This window comes from Pongo abelii, chromosome 6 (assembly GCF_028885655.2).
Source record: "Pongo abelii isolate AG06213 chromosome 6, NHGRI_mPonAbe1-v2.0_pri, whole genome shotgun sequence".
NCBI lineage: Eukaryota > Metazoa > Chordata > Mammalia > Primates > Hominidae > Pongo > Pongo abelii.
Genome location: NC_071991.2, coordinates 47,927,833 through 47,950,483, shown reverse-complemented (window position 1 = coordinate 47,950,483; position 22,651 = coordinate 47,927,833). Strand labels below are relative to the sequence as shown.

At 41.2% G+C, this 22,651-nt stretch overlaps 1 protein-coding gene across 6 annotated transcripts in view; it reads right to left on the bottom strand.

Annotated features, from left to right (window-relative positions):
• The window catches only part of ELMO1 (engulfment and cell motility 1), a 593,731-nt gene that overhangs the window by 146,723 nt on the left and 424,357 nt on the right, over positions 1 to 22,651 (bottom strand). For all 6 annotated transcript variants that reach the window (XM_024249296.2, XM_054558906.2, XM_024249299.3 and 3 more), the window contains 1 exon segment: positions 12,648 to 12,784. In XM_024249296.2, the coding sequence (XP_024105064.1) occupies positions 12,648 to 12,784 (137 nt within the window).

Sequence of the window (22,651 nt, the reverse complement as noted above, 5' to 3'; positions counted from 1 at the left end):
AGTACCAGTCCCCTACATGGGATAGAAGGTTGACAGTCACATTTGTCCTTTGCACTGGAAGGTCTCTCGGCAGCCATCCTGGGAAAGAATAAGCGCCATTACTGATGTTATTTTTCCCACTGGCCTGGAAACAAGGCTAGTGGGAAAAACAGTGCTCCTGGAATGGCCAGGATATGTGGGTTAAGCAGGCCTAAGAGCAATATAATAAATGAGTGAAGGTGAAAACGAAACAGAGGGATATATATATATGTAAATAAACATATATACACACATACATGTATGCACACATACATACACACACACACGATTTTTAACAAGGAGTTCCAACCAATCTTCTTGGAAAAAGAACAATTTAGTTTCTTTTGCAAAAGTTCAATGTCTTTGAAGCTTTCTATTCACCTTATATAAAGCTACATAGGCAGAAAAATAATGACAACTGCCATTTTTATTAAGAAACAGATGGCAAAATCATTTCATAACTTCCTCAGAGTATTAGCATCTGAAGAGATTCTGGTGGAGGGGTCTAGAAGTGTTTCTGAATAAGGCCTGTTGGCATTTGAGGCAAGAAAATTCTTTATTGTGTGGAATTCCAAAATACTCATGGCCTTCAGAATTGAACAACAGTGGCCACCCCACATTAAGAAAGTGTATATGAATTCAGCTTACTGGTCAGGTGGATCATTTTTAATGATCATTGAATTAAACATTTCTGGCCATTAATTAATTCAACACTCAACACAAAGTATTTGAGCAGATACTACTTAAAAGCACCTGGAGGCTATTAAGACATAAAATTTAGCTCTTGCTTCCAATGATATATTGACTTTATTTGGGAAGACAGACTTAAAAATAAACAACTACTATACAGCTAGAAGATATTTTCCAAAAAATTTTGAATTCCATGCTGTGGGAGTAGATGTATAAAATTTCATTCTGAATAAATAAAAGGGAGATGGTAACTATCTTGCTAAGGTGGCACTTGTGCAAAATCCTAAAGGATAAGTGAAATTTCAACAGGCAGATGCGGGAAGATGTTTCTGGTAGAGGGAATGAGATATGAAAATGCAATTGCACGTACAAGAAATGGTGGGCAGTTCAGGTAGAGCCTAGGGTAGGTGCAGGGTGAAGATACGGAGATAAAGCAGAAAAAGTATTTTAGGTGAATTAAAGATAAATCTGAACATCTTGCTGAGGCCATAAAATTTAATGAGTCAGGCAATGAACAGCCACAGAAGTTTTAAAAGCAAGAATGATATGGTCAGATCTGTGTTGGAGGAGATTCGGAAAATGGAAAGGTATCCAAGCTGGGAGATAAGTTGGTGTAACAGTTGCTGTCTTAGTCAGCTATTGTCATGTTAATGCTGTGTAAGAAACAACTCCAACAGGTAAGAAGTTATTCTCACATTCACAGATCTACAGGTCAGCTGAGGTGGCTCTTTCAAGCTCTGTGGGCTGACTGGAAAAACTGCGCTCCATATATCTCATTTTGGGACCTACACTGAAGGAGCAGTGGCTACCAAGGTATGTAGTTCTCATGATGATGGTAGAAGTGCAAAAGCCCAGCTCAATCACTTGAGCAACAGTCAAGCTTCTGCTTGTTTCACATCCATGCACATCTCACTGGCCCAAGCCAGTTCACTTGGCCAAAACAAAAGTCAAAGGGTGAAGGAAATACACTTCACCCATCATGAGGTCATGGCAAGGATTTGGAAGTATGCTACTACCACGAAGCAGTGCAGAACTGTGACCAGCCATTCAGTCTATCACATTGGGGTGAGAGAAGAGGAAGACAGAAACTGAGGCAATGATGAAAAGGTAAAGGACCATGTGGTGATTATACTGACTTTGGCCACTAATCAGTTTCACAAAGAGGAACTAGCCCATAAATTTCTAAGTAGAAACTTCCTAGACTGCCAGCTCTACGACAGCAGGAACCATCCTGTCTTGCTCACCTCTGTACTCCCAGTGTCTACCACAAGCACTGTGTTGTAGACACAAATAAATATCTGTTGAAAGAATGAATAGCATTTGAAGAGTAAGTTGGATAATGACCCTATTAACCAAGATGTGGAATGCTGATGTGGCTGTGCTGTATGCATGATGGTGGTGAGACAGTAACTTTGAGTACCTTCTAGATCCCAGGCATGGTGCTAGATACTTAGAATACAGAAAGAGCAAGGCTCTGCTCTTAGGAAGCCAGACAGACAATTGCAGTTCACTGACATAAGTTCTAGGGTATAGGTATTCCTAGGGACAAAGCAAGAGGGACAACGCAGGGGCATCTGAGTGAGTTGTTGCCAAAAGTGATAGCTGCAGGCTTGAGCACTTTCCTGAGGAAGGTGGTGGTCCGATTGATACCTGAGCTGCTTACCTGCTTACCTGCCTAAATGACTTCCTCCTACACAGTTGGCCTGAGCATCTATTATTTTTAACTTTACCAGAATAGGAAGAAAACACATAGAAACCAGAAAATAAAGGGAAGAAGGAGGCGGGCAGAAGAAGAAATTCAGTTTGGAATTATCATCTCTCAAATTCAAGTTCTAATGTTCATTTTTCTCCCTGTAATAATTGCCAAAAAGGGGCTGGAATGCTGGGAGTGGTAGCTCACACCTTTAATCCCAGGTACTCGGGAGGCTGGGGTGGGAGGATTGTGTGAGGCCAGGAGTTTGAGATGAGCATGGGCAACATAATGAGACAACGTCTCAAATACAAGAAAGAAAAGAAAAGAAAAGAGAAAAGAAGGAGGGAACCACTGCCAAATGTAGCCTTACTTTGATACCCTCTTCTGGCCTCTCAACCTCTGTCCTCGCTTCGGACCTGTCTGACTTAATGACTTGGCTCTATGGTGACAGAGCAGGAGGGTCAGTGTGTGGGCTGAACAAGGAAGATCAGTGTTTAGCTCCTACTTGGAAAAATGAAGGCAGATAATCTTGACCCATAAGTCACTGTTGCTCAGATAAAAGAGCACAATTCTGAAAAATTTTCACAGACATATAAGCAATGTAAATTAGAGGTTGAATATGCATATGAAGTTGAATATGCATGTTTTATGATTTAGTCATTAAATATATATTTTAACTACCAAGCACCTAGATCTGGTATTCTGCAGAAAACATTCGGAAATCTCACTTAGGATCTCCTAACTTCTTCTAGCTCTTGTTTTGGAGTCTTTGCAAATAGCTTCCGATTCCACTCTCTCATTCTGACTGCTTGGTTTATCTTGTCTAGGGCCCCTTGTTGCCCTCAATCCTCCATTCATCACAACATCTGGCACCCTCAGTTGGCAATAGGGGACACCTATATGACAGCACCTATGTGCTCTTCTGTTCTGCCTTAGGAGACTCATTTCTTTTTAGAAATGTGTTCTCTACCTCCCATGTAACATCATTTACTTTGCAATTACAAGATAAATATTTTCTTTTAAATCAATGAGGACTTGTATTTCATGAGAGATTCCCACCTAATGGTACCCTTCTTAGCTATCCAACTCTGGTTCCTACCTGCCCTTTAATTTAAAATGCCTAAATCTCATCATGCCTTACATAAAATGTAGGTAATTTCCTTTTAACTGGACATATACTAATAAAATGGTTTCTGTGCCATTATCAAACCTTTCATATAATCCACAATGGAATCTGGAATTCAGGTCATAGAAACCAGTTAACAACTGGTTTCTACACAGCCCCAATGTATAGTTAGCAAAATGAAAGAAGTTTCAGAAGTCACTGAACAGAGTTATGGAAAGCAGTTAACTTAAAGTCATCATTATTCTCATGCTCGGGGATGGTCAGAAATTGAACCAAGGGACTGATATATCTCACTACTGTCCAGCAGAAGAACCAATCAATTATTTTCTCCTCCTAATTGGCAAATCTCAAGTTAGCACGTGCTACACATGCAAAGAAACATACACTGGCTCTAGAAAGACTTCAGAAATGAGACGCACCTCATGCAAAATCTTGAACACAAAGGAATACCCAAGAAGTATATTTACTACTGTCAGGCTTATTCAAAATGGTAAGATTCACTCATGGTCAAGACCATTTTTATAAATGCTCCTGTTATAGAAAATGTCCAGAAAGCAAAACATATTAAAAATGTGTTCAGCTAAAGATAGCAGTCAACCTTTAAACAGGTTTTAAATAGTTTAACCATTTTTATAAAAATTACATGGGCCAGGCGCGGTGGCTCATGCCTATAATCCCAGCACTTTGGGAGGCTGAGATGGGTGGATCATGAGGTCAGGATAGTGAGACCATTCTGGCCAACAAGGTGAAACCCCGTCTCTACTAAAAATACAAAAATTAGCTGGGCATGGTGGTGCGTGCCTGTAATCCCAGCTACTCAGGAGACTGAGGCAGGAAAATCGCTTGAACCACGGAGTTAGACGTTGCGGTGAGCTGAGATCGCACCATCGCACTCCAGCCTGGTGACAGAGCAAGGCTCTGTCTCCAAAAAAAAAAAAAAAAAAAAAGAAAAGAAAAGAAAAAAAGAAAATTACATGAACAGTCAACAAAATCCAACTCTTTCTGGATGACTCAGATTCCTCGCATGCTCCTTCCTTATAAAGAGATGCTGCCAGGGCTGTAAATACAGGGGGTAGAGGGTTGGGAAATGCAGGGTACAGCGCACAAACCCAGGACAGTCCCTGAAAATTGGTCACCCTCTGAGGTCTTCTCTATGTTCTTCATAAAAGCGGCCATGGACCCCATGCAGCTGAGACCACCACGGCAGCACACTTAGAAGTAAAGCCACTACTGGCTGGGCACGGTGGCTCACACCTGTAATCCCAGCACTTCGGGAGGCCAAGGCCGGTGAATCACCTGAGGTCAGGAGTTCAAGACTAGCCTGGCCAACATGGTGAAACCCCATCTGTACCAAAATTACAAAAATTAACCAGGCCTCATGGCGGGCGCCTGTAATCTCAGCTACTTGGGAGGCTGAGGCAGGAGAATCACTTGAATTCGGGATGCAGAGGTCGCAGTGAGCTGAGACTGTGCCACGGCACTCCAGCCTGGGCGACAAGAGCGAGACTCTGTCTCAAAAAAAAAAAAAAAAAAAAGAGTCACTACTAAGTTAATCACTAAACTTGAGGGAGCAGCTTGTCCACCTTTCCTGAAGATGTTTGCTGTCAGTGTTGCCATGAGCATCCTTTTCCTTTTCAGAGGCATTTGGAATTCCACGTCACCCAGGCTTCTCCCAGCTCTCCATTACTGTGGACTGGTGTTGGCTCCAGGCCAGTGCTGAGCCTGCCAGTTTATCTGCCTGATGCCATCAGGGTGCACAGCCATCCTAGCTGTTGGTAATTACCTATTCCCATCTCACAGATGAGGACTCTGAAGCCAATAGAACCACGTCCCTTGCACAAGGTTACCCAGCAGGAAGGGAGGCCCTTGGCATTTTTATGTACTGTCTCCAGCCCCCTGCCTCACCTGCAGTACATTTGTTTGTGGGTGGGCTGGAGAGGAGTGACCACAGTGGTCAAAATCCCCTCTGTGGCCAAACTAAAGTTCAATGCACCCCCATACAGAGGTATAAAGCAATCTGTATTTATGGATATTTGAACAAACTATCTGGGGAAATCAAGGCAGCTCAATTACACTGCATGATCAAGTGCAAATTACTGACACTTTAGGTTTTGCCTGTTGAGATTAGCACCTCCTATTTGTATAGGACAATTTGCAAAGCAAACCTAATGAGAGCTTAATCCCCACAGTGACTCTGGGAAGTATTATTTATTACTATTGCCACTACCAGTTTACAGGTGAGAAGGGACTTGGTGGTTAAAGGACAAGCTCAAGGTCACACTGCTGTGAGGGGCCAAATGGGACTGCCACCAGATCCCTCCTGCTAATTCAGCCTTGGTTCTTGCCTTTGCACCATGCATTCTTGATGAGGGAGCGGGGACATCATCCTTAGGGAGGGCACAACAATGGTTCTTGGAGGAGTAAATCTTACTCTTTTTACATAAAAGGCACAGGTATACATACATATACAAAGAGATATACAATATATCTGTAATTACAATTTCAGGGGGAGGGTGATTGGGGAAAAATACCTATAAAAACTCTCTAGCGGGGTGATAATGCAAAAGAGAAGGAGAAATATTGCTGTATACCACAGTGCTTCCCTGACTGGGCCAGGGTCACGTTACCTGTTATTAATACATATCTGTTTATGTATGATATTGGGGTCTATTTGAACATATACTTATTGAAAAAGACAAGTTACCGAAGTCACTTTCCCAGTCTTTCTGCTGTCTCTGGATAGTATAATTGACACTGATGAGGACTGGGAGGACATATCTTGATTGCTGTCCAACAGAAAGTGGCAAACTCCATGGAAATAGGTAACACTATCTTACGCGAATAGCTTAAACGCAGACACACATATGAAACTCTTTGCTACCTATTCAACAGGGAATATCAAAGAAATAATAATTAAATCTATTCATATAATGCATTTGCTTCTAGAGGAGGTTCCACTGCCTGTGTGGCAAGCCTAAGACCTTTGTGAAACATCAGAAGCCTTTTGAAAAAAAATGCTTGTTAATGGCCTAGACAGTTGAAAAATGAAAAACCTCATTGAACGACATTAGGGCTCTTTAAACGACTTCTCCTCTACTCAAATATTCATGTTTCAATTAAAACATACACCTACTTTATTAGCCACACCAGGCCCAGTTCAGATCAATAACAGCAGCACTAGATGGAATTCTAATGAAGATAAACAACGCTGAGTCCTCCCAGCTTCCCCTGGGCATGGATGCACAAAGCTTCCTTTCACAGCTTGCTCCAAGATATTTTACAGTCACCTGCCTCATGCAAATGAGGAGACTCATGTTTATTCATGATGAGACTTACAGACCACCTTTCATTCCCTAGGCCAGCTCAGCTAACCAACAGAGCGCCGTCTGCACCACTATGAAGTCGAACTGCCCTAGTAAGGAGACTCCTGAATATATAATTGTCCCCTGAAAAGCATGCACAGAAAGTCAGTAAGCTGCAAACAGTTTGAGAAGCAAACACATTTCCCTTTTTTATTCATGTGTTAGCTGCCTTTAAGGTTTTAAACACAATCCCTTTTCTATCCCACACTATAATCCCTAGATGTGACTAGCTGGTGGTTATTTCCTACGAATAATCTTCATAGGGGATTTCTCAGGATGTTTCCTTCTGTCCTGCTCTCCCGTTCTTCCTAATTGAGATTTTCTCCCATTGACTCGGATGAAGCTCACAGCGTGGCCAGGGGCAGCTGCAGCTTTGTTTAATGGGCCTGGGTTCTCCCTATGCACAGTCTCTGCTATTTTAAGGGATGGTTTTTCATTTGCAAGCCTGAGATTCTAAGCTCTATTGTGTGCGCTTAGTTTATTATGCTGCTAGATAAAGTTTCAAATAGTGCTTTTACCCTAGAGTGACTTCATTTTTCAAATTAGTTTCTTCCATTTTGGTAATCTGAAAGTGAGGCACAATCATCTGATCTTGGCTTATAATGTCGATTTTGATAGCGTCTAAAGTAACGCCAATGCTAGGAAAAAATATTTTGACGATTTCTAAAACGGTCAATCATCAGCGAAGAGATCTGGGCAACTAGTAATTGTTGGGGAGGACTTAATTCTCACCAGCTATTAAAAACATGAAAATCATGGGACCTGCTGATTTTTAGGTTGCTACCGTGTGTTTCACATGGGAAACTAAGGTACCTAATAAAGTTGTTTGGAGGAAGACACTTCCAAAATCCATGAAAATTTCAGCTTAAAGCCTGTTTTTGTCAAAATTACATGGGTTACTAAGTCAGCTCAGAATTTACTGTGAAATTCATAGCTTCACTTTTTTTTTTTTTAACATAGCCAAAAAATGTCTGTTTGTGAAAAGGGCAATTTACTCATTTTTCATAGACAGGCTTTATCTTACTCAGTACAAAAGAACACTCCACAACTACATATGCCATTTTTACTTCCTCAGAGCATTTTTACACTAATTACTTCAATTTATTATCACCCCACCAAAAGACAGGGTGATGTATCCTTTCAAAAACTATTATTATTTTTAGATTCTCAGACATAGAGCTCTGGAATAGCAGATCCAGGATGAAAACCTGGGTCACACAGGTCAACAAGCATCCTACTCCATCAATGCACAAAATTTACAGTAGCTTGTGATAAGTATCACATGTGTTAATGATGGAGATTCTATTAACATAAATCACCTTTAATGATCAAATCTACCTTAATGAAAATACTCATTCATAGCTTTCCCCCTCTGATGATTTAATTAATCTGGTGCGGTTGGCCGGTGGGATAACAGGGTTTTCAAAAGCCCCCAGGTGATTCTAACGTACAGCTAAAGCTGAGGAACACTACTACACACAGACATATACTTTAAAGTGTATACTCTCATTAGATTTTTTTTTTTTACAGTGGAGTAGTTAGCCACACATGCTTTAAATGAGATTCCCATACCTAAAATATCCAAGTTACTTGTGTCCCCTTTCTTATCCCGCTCAAAAATGAGGATTTCAATGAAATGATTATGGGGCTACTTGTGTGCTGAGGTATCCAGCTGCAGTTCAGCTCTTCTCTAATGCCCATAAAAATGAATAATGCATGCTCTAAAATATTGGTAATGATAGAACACAAACTCAATGGCCTGAATCAATGGATTATTCTGCAGAGTGCTATATTGAGAAACTGAAAGAAAGTACTTTTCAAAGCATAAATATTTTAATCACTCTCCAATTCTACTTCTCTTATATAAATAAAAAACATTCCATCTGCTGCTTCCCAAGCCCGGAAGAGCAGACGACAGCTGCTTTTCCAAACACCCTCTTCCAGCAGTGGCATTAACTACCAAGCACTAGATATCTATAAACTGGTGTCCCAAGGAAGGCGGGCTGCAGCAGCTATTCCTGCCTCTGACAGAATCCAGCATAGTTTGTTGGGCAAATCAAAATTTTAAATTGAGGGGCACTCCTTCTCCAGTGAGGAGCTAAAGAAGACAGACAGCTAAGCCCTGCTCACAGAGCCCTGGGTCTCAGGGTTGACAAATAAATCCACCTTCCATGCTCTGTTTACAGTGGCAAGAACCTGAGATAGTGTCCAAGAAAGTTGAAGAGAAATTATGTTTAATGTTGGGCTTTTTAAAGATACTTCTGAATTTGAATTTGGACAGTCAGAGAATAAGAAAAAAACATTAAATCTACCAGTAACTCACAACCCACATTTGTTCCTAAATTCAATCTCCTCTGCTACCAGGTTAATAACAAGAAGAAAAGTGAACTGATTTAACTTTCAGTTCTTCTCTCTTCTCCAATTTATTATCAGGTAAAGCAGAACAGTGGCTGATAGATGGGCAGCAGAAAAAAATCAGAAAGGCAGTCTTCAAAATGAACTAGAAGCTGTCACAAAGAGGCTTCCTTTTTAAAAAGGCTAGTGGAGGCAGAACAGGGCCATAAAGGAAAGGGACATAATTATATCTGTATCTGAGCTGCCACTAGCAGAACTCTGTGACAGGTATTATGTCTACTAGCAAAAAGAAAAGCAAACAAAAGGCTCGTCTGTCCGTGTTTCATTAATTTAAACTGATCTACACATCTAAAAGCCTAATATAGCTGCAAATCAAATACACACTGGAAACAGGCAGAATAACAGCTTCCCATTGGTGTCTGCGTTCCAATCCTCAGAACTTGAGAATACGTTACCTTCTGCAGCACAGGGGAACTGGGGTTGCAGATAGAACTAAGGTTATTATCAGCCAACTTTAAGATGGGAAGATGATGCCGGATTATCCAGGTCGCCCAGTGTAATCACAAGGTTCTTAAAGGTAGAAGACCAAGGCAGAAGAGGGATCAGGGTGATGGGATGGCATCTGAGAAGGACTCAAGCTGTCTTTGCTGGCTTTGAAGACGGACAACAAGGACATAAGCCAAGGAATGCAGGTGACCACCAGAAAGTGAAAAAGGCAAGGAAACAAATTCTCTCCTAGAGCCTCTGGAAAGAAACACAGCTCTGCTGCCGCCTTGATTTTGTCCCAGTGAAATCCATTGCTGGCTTCTGAACTATGAACTGTAAGATATATTTGCATTGTCTAAGCTACTAAATTTGTGGTAATTTGTTGTATCAGCAATAGAAAAGTGATATACGCATGACAAAAATGAAAATACCTGATATATTTTTCTGGTTACATAAGTAAGGCATGCATAGTACTGAAAAAAAGAAAAAAAAAAGCAAACACGATGAAAGTATTTAATGTAGAAAATTAAAATTCCTTGTCCTTCCCATCCTGGATTTTCCTCTGATAACTGCTCTTGCCTGATGGCTATTTGGATGTGAGGCAGGACCCTCTGGCCCTCAGGCCTGGAGCTGCCTGTCCTGAGCCATAAACTGTCATCCCTACTTGGCAGTAGAGGTGTGACCCCCAGCATTAGTCTGTGATCTGTAAATAATGCAAAAAGATGGCATTAGAGCTACAGTAAGAAACTGCACCCAAAACCTGGCCCTTAGGTCTTGCTGAAGAGATTTCACAGCCATATAGGCTAATTATGATAAAAGTTTCACAGTGACACTCTGGGGGGCTTGCTGTCACCTGGCAGGGCCCTGAACAGGCAGGATGTCTGCCACCAATCTGAGCACATGGCCATGATAAGCCACAGGGACCCTAGAGCTATGGTCACCTCCCTCCACCAGCTGTGCCCACCTCCTCCAGCCTGGGGCCTCTGGCTTCCTTTGCTAACAAGGAACTCTTGGTGCTTCATGTTACAAACTGTAACTTCTATAGGATTTAAGTGTCTGAATGCTCATCCCCAGAGTCAGTCCTCTGCAGAACTTTCATAATATTTTCTACACAGCTTATCTGTGCCTAGATCAACAACAATAATATCTGAAACATTATTATTTGCAAATATTATTCTGCAAAAATGCAGAATTTATAATTCAGGAAAAGCAGGATAAATGAGATCTCTCAGAGAGCAGACATCTGATACCCAAATCCATAACAGCTGGTGAGGTCTCCTTCTCCTGGAGAAACAGGTGTCCCCAGCTCACAAAGCTGAGGACTGGATGGCTTTCACACAGCAGCACATGAAAGAACTGAAATGATCCAGGGCAAAGTGGCCTTAGTCCCTTAGCCAATTTCAAAGACTACTGATTTAACTCTCTTTTTTGGTTTGATTGAACAAAGGCCTCCCTGCTCCACCTTCCCTCTTTCCCAGGGATGATTTGCACCTGAAATGCAAAGTCTCTCATAATCAAGTGAAGTACACTTAGGAGGCTGCAGTTATAATCATAAGGAAATTAATGGGCTTCTTTTCTCCACTTTCCTTCTTGAATCATGCCTGTCCTCCGGCATAGCTGCTAAGACACACAACAGCTCTGGATTGCAGCTTCTAGACCGGTGCTCTCCACAGAAGGGCATTACTGGGGTCTATTTCAATGAATTCAATCAATGACCAAGATGCAAAGGACAGATCGCTGGGATGACAGAGATGATATGGCAGGTGAGATCTCTGTGCTGAGGAAGAAACTCAGGTTAGGACCTGACTGAAACATAGGTCCTTTTCCTGATTTTCTTTCTTTTCAATTGGTGTTGGTTCAAGATGCCACAAACAAGAAATATAGTGGGAAACGAGGATGAGATGTATATCCAGGGAGAAGGTGACAGGGAGGCAATGACCAACAAGTATATTAAGTGCAGGTGAAATTCAGATATTATGTTATGCACCAAGCACACCCATGAAAGCCCCACAGTATGACTGAGGGCCAGATCCTTCGACTCTTACAGTCACAGCCCTTAGTGCTGGGTAAGAGTAGTCATGGGTGATGGGCCTGACCACAGTCAGAGCCGTATATAGCAGCAAATTAAAAGTACTAAAGGCTGCAATAGTTATTATTGCTAATCAGGCCTTTATCTAAGGACAAAGATTTTGCTTCTCTATGAAAGCACGGATAGTGCTTCTGCTCTCTTTAAGTTGGCCAATGCCCTTCCCTCTGCTCATTATTCACACACAAATAGAAATATGAAAGTCACACTCTTGTGAGACATTATGATATAGAAAACCAAAGGACATCTCAGTTCAAAGGATCAAATGCTTACTGTAAACCAAGAAATGTTGCATATAACCTTAATGACTCAGTTCTTGGAAAGGGATCTTTCATTTTAATAAAAATTCTTTTTGACGTAGCACGAGGCAGATGATCACAACACATCCATAATCCACAAAGAAACCACTGGACTAGGCGGAGCAGTATTCCTGATCTCATTTGCTCTGTACCAGTCTCCTGGACAGGTGGCGGGAAGGCCCCTTCCCCGGCAGATCTTGCAATATTGACAAGGCGTCCCAAACTAATGCTATGAGAGGAAATGTTCACCTTGACAATGTGTCTCAAGAAAAACTCTCTGCTGGTGGCTCCGACTTAGACAAAGGAACAAAGCTGCTCCAAGCTTACCCTCAGAGGGATGAGGTCATCCCCAGCATACAGATTCACGTCTACACAGGGATGTTTGTCTTTCTCCGTTCTTGAAGCAACTATCATTGCAATCTTCCTCATTTCCACACCTTGCCAATTGCCTTCTGCACACAGCCGAGGGACCATGTAGCAGGCCCCTTTAGCGTCACGGGAATCCCCTGCCTCTATCCGAGATCCACATTACCTTGTTGAAGTCTTCAGAAGTTGCCCTCATTTCCTTCCATGTCTTGTTCAGGAGCTGGATACAGATGCAGAAAAACTCCTCAAAGGATCTGTCGTGGGTGAAGAACATCGGGTGGAAGTCATTGCAGGTCTCACTAGCTGGAGGAAAGAGATGGAAAATAAGGGAAGAAGTTTTAAAACAGTGCAGCACGAGAACATAACCACAGGTATGTGCCCCAAAGGGAGACAAGCGGAGGTATCTTTGGTTCAGGCAATAATGGTGAAAAACTATTTTTGAAAAAGCAACCAAAGGATGGCCCCCATACAACTTGGAAGTTTAAGGCCAGATAGTCAGACCTAGCCTTAGGCACATATTTTGACTCATAAAAGTCAGTCCCTAACCCATGCCAGGACATGACCCTCTGGGCTTTGTTCCAAAACTGCTGTGTTGATTATAAGCCCTATATCTGCCTTCTTGACCTTACACAGATTATTCAAACTGCCCTCTCAGGCACAGCTCCTCTGTCACCCTCAATTTCCTCTTTATCAGAATAACTGGCAGAAGATAGGTTTTCCTGAATATACGATTAATTGCAACTTTGAAAATAGCATCCATGATTATTTCTCGAGGGGGCTCTTTTCTCTCTTACGACAGTAAGCAGGGGACATTTGAGATCATTAACCATCTGATGCCATTAACCATTTGTTTTACACTTCAAGGCACAGATGGCTAGAAGTCAAAGCAACCTGAATGGCTTTGAAGGCGGCAACTGGTCCAGTCCTGGGCAAAACCATAAAATCAGCCAAAACTGCCTTCAAGGCCCCATTGTAGAGCTTCCTTGGGTCACTTTAGGTCTGGACCCTACTCTCCTCCTCCTCCTCCTCCTCAGACCAGCACCCCAGCCCCTCCCATCATTCCATCTGTCAAGCTTACATTTTTATAGCCCTTTTGTACATTATACCTCAGTTGATCTTTACAGTTCCTCTTACCACTCATATCTTATGGATGAGGATACTGTGGAGCCCAAGGAACTGAGGTTTGTGACTCCCAGAACCAATACCCTAAGGTTTTTTAAAAATAAATATATATGCAGTTACATACAGTGAAAGTTTTTCTACTTTATTTGGTATCTCTTTTTTTAAAAAAAATATTACTTTAAGTTCTGGGATACAAGTGCAGAATGTGCAGGTTTGTTACATAGGTATATATACGGTTTGCATGAGAACTGGACAACTTTCAGGCTTTTAAACAGCAGCACATCAACCCATCATCTATGTTTTAAGCCCCGCATGCATTAGCTATTTGTCCTAATGCTCTCTATCCCCCAGTCCCCCCACTCCGCAACTGGCCCCGGTGTGTGTTGTTCCCCTCCCTGTGTCCCTGTGTTCTCGTTGTTTAACTCCCACTTATGAGTGGGAACATAAGGTGTTTCATTTGCTGTTGGAATCTCTTCTAAGGTCAATTCATCCTCAAGGCTCAGAATGGTAGGGTTTCAGGCCCTGGAAGTCCAGGACAGGATGGAGGGAAGGGTGGGAGCAGGCTTACAGCAGAGAGCTTCTGTTCTCGGGGAGAGCCCTGGTGCCTGCCATGAGGATGAGCAGCGAATCTACTTAGAATCCTATAGAGCAGGCCCCCAGTGAACAAACCCTGATCAAGCCTCATGGAAACACACTCAAGGGTACACGGCTACCAAGCTATTACATACCAACCTCTTCTCTCTTCAACCTTCATGAATACAGTGAATTTCAGACTTCTCAATAGTTTAAAACAACAGCAAAGTGGTGTTTATTTGCACAGCTCACCATTTCTAAAGGGCACAACCCGATTTGAAAATATGGTAATGCTGCTTTCTTCTGGATAAAGTAAGGGCATGGGCCAGGAGCAATGCACAGTACTGTAGGAAGAGTCCGGGGGTTGAGGGGTGGGGACAGAAGATTTGGGTTCAAATGCAGCCCAGGCCAATCAAGAGCAAGTCATTTTACCTTTCTGAGCTTCAATTTTCTTAACTAAAAAAATGGAGGGCTGGGCACAGTGGCTCACACCTGTAATCCCAGCACTTTGGGAGGCCAAGGCAGGTGGATCATCTGAGGTCAGAAGTTTGAGAGACCAGCCTAGCCAACATGCTGAAATCCTGTGTCTACTAAAAACACAAAAATTAGCGGGGCATGGTGGCATGCCCCTGTAGTCCCAGCTACTCTGGAGGCTTAGACAGCAGAATTGCTTGAATCCAGGAGGTGGAGGTTGCAGTGAACCAAGATCATACCACTGCACTCCAGCCTGGGCGACAAGAGCGAAACTCCATCTCCCAAAACACAGGAAAAAAAAAAAAAGAAAATAGGAAATGAAGTCACCTCTGCCTTCTCCCTAGGCTTCAAAGCAGATCAAATAAGCCAACTGAGGGCAAAGTGCTTTGGACAGGATACAAGTTAACACCGATATGGAGGGAAGTGGTGGTGATGACAATAAATATTGCACCTGCCTACTGTTTCCAGGAACGTGAGTTTTTCTGTTATTTTTCCCCACTAATTCTTAGTCCAGCCTGTTCACATTTCCGCAGTTAGAAGCAAGAACATGTAAGTGATCCCACTCCAGCCTGTGTTAGTAACAGAGAGATGGCAAATGTGAAGTTTTGACTTGTGATACAAAGCTATTTAAGAAACTCAGAAGATCAACACTGGCAGACTGCGGTTTGCTGCCCTGGACAATGAGCGGTTGGTCTCCCTTTTATAAGCACCAAAGCCAATGAAATTTACAAATCTTCAGCTGTACCTTAAAACACTATTGCCATCTAAGAATTTGTTATTAATCACATTATCACAGTATCATTTTTGGATCTAGTGTGATTATTTCTGTACTTTATGCCCTAAAGTTTATGTGATGAGTGGAGCTAAGAAAGCCAGAAAAAACTGAGACTTGCAAGCCCTGCTCTTGCTTGGGTAAAGAGGGAGGGAAGTGACATCATTAGTAATTAACTAGATAATTCGTTGGGTACATACGATGACATGCCAACAGCTCTACAAGCACTATTCTTGTAACAACCCTGGAAGGTAGGCCTTATGGACATCCTCATTTTATCTATGAGAAAGGTAAAACTTGGATAAATAACACCTTCCATCATGAACTTTTTTTAGTTGGCCCCAAATGAGCATCTGAAACCCACAGTCAGCTGACCCAGCAGCAGGCTTCCTCCCTTAGTTGACATCAAGAGCTCATTGCATTTCTTTGTGGTTACTGCTTTGAACATTAATTCCTCCACCCACTCTCTTAGGTCTCCTGTACTCCTCCTTCAACATAAACCCAGATCATGACCTGCAGTCCAACGTGGATCACAGCAAGTGCATAGCCAGTGCCTGCTGACTGAGAACACTCGGCCATGAGATAGCAGTACCAAGGCCAGCACCGCCAGCAGCCATGCACTGGGCACTGGATGACGGACTTCATAGTCACTTATTATGTCAGGCACAAAAGGAAGATATTACTAACTTCTTTTTAAGATTATAAATTGGAGATTGAGAAAAGCTCGGTGACTTCTCCAAGGTCACATGGTTTGCAAGTGGTGGTGCTAGAATTCAAGGTCGAGTTGGCTCCAAAGCCCATCATTATTCTGCTTCACTCGCTTTCCTCATTCTGTTTCTCAATTAACTCTGCCTCCAATGCACCTCCGCCAACACAAATCTGAAACAATTGTTTTTCTATCCACAGAAAATATTTATGACGTAAAATCTTACAAGAGGCACAGCTTCACCTATTAATGCTGATGTATATTTACTGTGTAAGATTCCTCTGCTTTCCTCCTACTACTTGTGGCTTACGTGGAGTTAGGTTGGAATCACCAGGGTTACGCTCCCCTTCTGGACCTTACTCCTCCTTTCCTGGGTCTGGGCAAAGCTGCACTCTCGACAACCTTGTTGAGCAGCCAAGAAATCATCTACCTGGTTCCTAGCTTCTGCTGAACCAACCCTTTTTTCTTCCTGAAGATATTTTATCTTTCTCAGCTTCTCTAACATATCAAGGTTTCCCCAGGTACTCAGGCACTAGGGAAAGGTCACACTGGAGGAATGTATTTGATTTATTTCAAAAAGCTCACCAGCTGGGTTTCATGTTAATAGAACCTGAGTTTTGTTCACGACAACAATGTGCCTCGCTAAAAAAGTACAATTTGCGCCTCCCTTGTGATTAAGAGTCGTCATATGACCCAATCCCAAATAATAGATAAGTGAAAACTGCTGGGCACTGTTCCCAGGAAAGACCTTTAAAAGGGGAAAGACTTGGTTGACTTGTGGCCTTTTGTCTCTGCCTCCCCACTTCAACTTCTTCATGTCTGGAACACAGGAGTGATGACTGGAGCTTCTGCAGCCATTTTGTCAGCATAAAAATGAGGGCTATACCCTAGACAGTTAGTAGGAGCTCCTGATGACACTGTGGAGTCACCACAGCAAATGGAATTGGAATTCTTTTGAACGTAATTCTTCGTACACAATTTGTTGGTATGGTAATTTGTTTAAGCCATGTGAAATTACTAATATATAAAAAAAAACCCAAGCAAGCACATTGACAATAGCATAAGAAAACATGTGCTCAAGATCACTGGAGGTCAGAGAAAACACAGGAATGAGGAGACAGGATAGTGAAGTGGTGAGAGTGAGACAGACTTGCATTCGAATAATTAAATGTGATGCCCCCTAGCGTGCCATAAAACTTTAGACAAATAAACCCCCCTGAAGCTGTTTCCTCATCTGTGAATATATAACTACATAAAGTCCGTAAGCATCAAGTTAGATTATGTACATAAAGTGTGCAGTAAAGTGCCTAGCACATGGCATAGAATTAGTAAACGGTGGCTATTAGTTACTATTTTTTTTTTTTTTTTTTTGAGACAGAGTTTTGCTCCTGTTGTCCAGGCTGGAGAGCAATGGCGTGATCTCAGCTCACTGCAACCTCCATCTCCTGGGTTCAAGCGATTCTCCTGCCTCAGCCTCCCAAGTAGCTGGGATTATAGGCCTGTGCCACCACACCTGGCTAATTGTGTATTTTTAGTAGAGACGGGGTTTCTCCACGCTGGTCAGGCTGGTCTTGAACTCCTGACCTCAGGTGATCTGCCCGCCTCACCCTCCCAAAGTGCTGGGATTACAGGTGTGAACCACTGTGCCTGGCCTGGTTACTATTTTTAATCAAGCACACGGCATAGGCTTAGTAAATGGTGGCTATTAGTTACTATTTTTTTTTTTTTTATGAAGTCTTGCTCTGTCACCCAGGCTGGGGTGCAAAGGCGCAATCGTGGCTCACTGCAACCTCTTCCTCCTGGGTTCCAGCGATTCTCCTGCCTCAGCCTCCTGAATAGCTGGGACTACAGGTGCATGACACCACACCTGGCTAATTTTTGTGTTTTTAGTAGAGATGGGGTTTTGCCATGTTGGCCAGGCTGGTCTCAAACTCCTGACCTCAGGTGATCTGCCCGCCTCGACCTCGCAAAGTGCTGTGATTACAGGCATGAGCCATCATGCACAGCTGGTTACTATTTGTAATCAAGTACATGGCATAGGCTTAGCAAATGGTGGCTATTAGTTACTATTTTTAATCATCATTCTCAGCACATTATATAGTTTCTTAAAGACTCCAACAATTCTAGGAGATGAGGAAGGAAAGAGGAATCTGGTGAATGGCCTTTAGGGTCCCATAGATAAGGAGGGGGTAGAGTCAACCAATCATTCTTGATGATATGTCAAAAACCTACTGAAGTATTCAGACTTCAAAGCTGAAATTTCACATGAGGAGGTAACTACGTGTGGGGTAATCTTCTAAGAGCTTTTCCTGTCTGAACTCTTTGAATGTGTAATAACGACAAAAGTCCTATTATTATCATCCCTGTTTCACAGATGAGAAAATTGAGGAACTGTGAAGATGAGTAACTAGCACCAGCAGTGCCAGAAATCAAACCTAGCATTCTATCTCCAGCACTGGTGTTTCTGACCTCCACATGAAGGGGTTGGCCTGCCATCATTCTAAGATTCTTGAAGACTCCTCCTTTGCAGGGAGATACAGGCAAATAACAAAGTAAGAATAACTTGGTCCTCGAAAGGTAACAAAAGAAACAGTGAAAAGGCTTTTGTGTATTTGGATACAAACTTCATCATTTCACTGTGAGGATCAAATGGGAACAGTGACTAAGACAGCAAGCTCAATGCAAGTGTGGACCAACAGGGTGGCCATGTTCACCATTTATCAAGTGGAGCCTCTCCCAGGCTACACATTTATACACGAGAGCTTGTCACCTTGCAGAGATAGCCTAAGTCTAAGAATAGAGTTCTTAGGTTTAAATAAACAAAGAAAACCAGGAAGGGTGAGGTTTATTATTGTTTTTAAAGGAAAACAATACTTATTGAGAAAAAAGAATTAGCAGACAATATTTTATAAATGAAATTGAGAGACACTTTCAATGGGACAAAAATAGTAAGACGTTTAAAAACGAAATTGTTTTAATCACACTATTTTTAACACAATGAGATTTTACTTTATTTTAAAAACCAAACACAATGGTTTTTTAAGTCTGGAATATTAAGATATTTTCAGGACTGAGGGTACAATTTGCTGATATCTCATTCACTTATAAGCAAGCCAGCTTTGAAAGCAACTATAACCTGAACATACATATTTTCTTCTTCTTCTTCTTCTTCTTCTTCTTATTATTATTATACTTTAGGCTTTATGGTACATGTGCGCAATGTGCAGGTAAGTTACATATGTATACATGTGCCATGCTGGTGCGCTGCACCCACCAACTCATCATCTAGCATTAGGTATATCTCCCAATGCTATCCCTCCCCCCTCCCCCCACCCCACAACAGTCCCCGAAGTGTGATGTTCCCCTTCCTGTGTCCATGTGTTCTCATTGTTCAATTCCCACCTATGAGTGAGAATATGCGGTGTTTGGTTTTTTGTTCTTGCGATAGTTTACTGAGAATGATGATTTCCAATTTCATCCATGTCCCTACAAAGGATGTGAACTCATCATTTTTTATGGCTGCATAGTATTCCATGGTGTATATGTGCCACATTTTCTTAATCCAGTCTATCATTGTTGGACATTTGGGTTGGTTCCAAGTCTTTGCTATTGTGAATAATGCCGCAATAAACATACGTGTGCATGAACATACATATTTTTAAAAATAAAAATAAAATGCTGTACACTTATGTACCACTTTGCCTGTCAAAGTAGATATGTTCCTATTTTTCACTGGGTAATGTGTAGTGAGGCAGGTATTGTCACTGGCTCTCAGAGAACAGGGATTACTGCAATGTAGCAAACAAGCAATGAAAAACGAGTGTAGGGAATGGTTCTAGAGCTGACCATAACCTTGCAAAGGTCATTGCAGCTCCCTAGGCTCCAGATTTCCTACCTGTAAATGAGTTGGGCTAATTGATTTGTAAGACCCCTGCCAAGTCCAAAATTCCAGCTGTCTCCATACACATATATATCAGATAATACATCTTCAACTCCCCAAAGCCCATCCAAAATTGTAGAATTTAGAGAGTCTGCCTGCACTGAACTTTAGTTCCCAAACTACTATTTCCTTTATTGACAGGATGACTACACATTTAATTTAGAGTGTGAAGACATTAGAGTGGTATTTGATAGGTTTAGCAAATGTTTGATGAGCAAGGATTTATTCTTTCTTTAATAAGAAAATCGTCAATTGTTTTTACACTTTCTCAACTTGTTAATCCTACCTAATGCAGACCATTTCATAAGGAAATTACTTGACTAATGACAGAATGATAAGATGACAGGAAAATGCATACCATTTTTCCTCTCACAGGAATTTTCTAAAGACAAATACACATTTTGAGATGCTGAAAAGCTCTGTTCCATCCTTTCTATGACCTTGGTGATGCTAAGAGAGACTCTGAACCCATTCACAAATAACAGAGATCTGGGAAGCACTGGGCAAATATGAGTATTTTTTACCATGACTTTATGAGCTATTGCAACAGCCTTTGGAAATGGTGCACTTTGAAAAAAACACATGCACTTGCCTAACATAATGGATGTTTTGTTGTAAAATTATGAATTACAGGAAAAATGGAATATATCATACACACACAAAGGCATTTAACACAGAAAACCTGCTACAGCAGTCATTAAAATCTGCCTGGTGATCCACAGCACAGAAACTTACATTAGAACTATTTGTGGTTTTAGGTTCAGTCTGGATAATATATTTATGAATTCTCTGATGCAGATGTATATTTATTCCTTTGTATAAAAATAATCTTACCGTACTTAGAAAACTTTGAGTTTTCTATTTTTAAACCTGCTATTCCTTAACGGTTTGATTTTGGAAGGTGGTACTGCGTGGGGAGATGCTAAAAGTTCAGAATCTTTTGTAGGTGGGAGAGGTGAAAAGAGGAGAGTGGGGTCAAGAACTTGAAGTTCCTTCACTGCCTATGAGTTTAGCCTAGATAGAAGCTACCACCCCTGCTATTTCAGGACAGGGGATCAGAGGCTTTAAACCTTCGCAGCTCTTCTCAGCTCCTGAAGTCTGGTTTAATAGAACTCTGGATAGTCTTTTGTATCCTAAAAACAGTATAAAATTTATACTGAAAAATAGCATGAAATTTATTCAATGCTTCATTGTTCACCTTCCCTTGGGCCTTTTTTGAGGACATGGAGAGAGGAAAAAAAAATACCGACCAGTGTTAAGGCTGAAAATCAGCCTCATAGCACCAAAAGACAGCCAATTCAGCAAAAGTAATCATAGGCCACATCCCAGGCACACAGTTAATAAAAGAGCAGAGCTTCTGCAGTCAGGCTGGCCTGCATGCAAATGCTGACATCACTACTTAATAGCAATGTGACATTGATCACCTTAAAATTCCTCCAGGCCTCTATAGCCCCATTAAAAAAAAAAGAAAAAAAAGAAAAAAAGAAAAACCAATGGTTTCTATCTTATCAGATTGCTGTTAAGATTAAATGTAGAGTGATTCATGTATTAACCGAGATAAAGAACTCAATACATGTCAGTCATTACTAGTTTTCATAACAAAGTAATTATTATCGTACCTACCTAAAATGCCAAATTTGGAAAACTTTTGGGACCAAATATAAAGACTTGTAAAATGATAGCAATGAAGACAGTGTGGTATTGGTGTATGGATGGAAAAACCGAACAACAGAACAGAATAGGGAGTCCAGAGACCCATACATACAGTCACTGGATTTATGACAAAAATGACACTGCAGTGGAAAGGAATTTCAGTTGGTTGAACTGGGCCAGTTGTATATGCATCTGGAAGAAATGAATTATGACTCCCTACCTCATACCATCTGCAAAGATCAATTCTGCATGGATTATAGATCTCAATGCAAAAGGAAAAACAATAAAGTTGTTTTCATGTAACATAAGAATATATTCATGACTTTAAGGTGGGCAAAAGTTTCTTAAACAAAACAGAAATATCATTAATCATAAGAAAAATGTTTGATTCTATTATATTAAACTCAAGAACTTGTTTGTCAAAATATACAATGAAAATGGCAACTTTAGAATAGAGAAAAAACTTCAACATTATCTAATAAAGAACTGATATCTATGATATATAACTACTCCTATAAGTCACTAAGAAAAAGACAGACAACCCAGTAGAAGAATGGGCAAAATGTAAATAGGCACTTCACAAAATAGGACATCTAAGTGGCCAATGAACACATGAAAAGGGGCTAAGCTTTTTAAGTCACAGAAAAAAATATGCAGCTTTAAACAACAATGAGCTACTTTCAAACATCCATCAGAAAGGCTAAAATAAAAGACAGAAAACACGAAGTGTTGATAAGAATGTGGAACAAATGGAATCATCATCCACTGTTGATGGGAGTGTAAAATTGTTCAACCACTTTGTAAAACAGTTTAGCAGTATTTACTAAAGCTAAAATATTCTTACTTTATAATACAGCAATTCTAGCCAAAGATATAAACCCAACAGAAATGCATACATATGCATTCCAAGAGAAATGTATGTGAATGTTC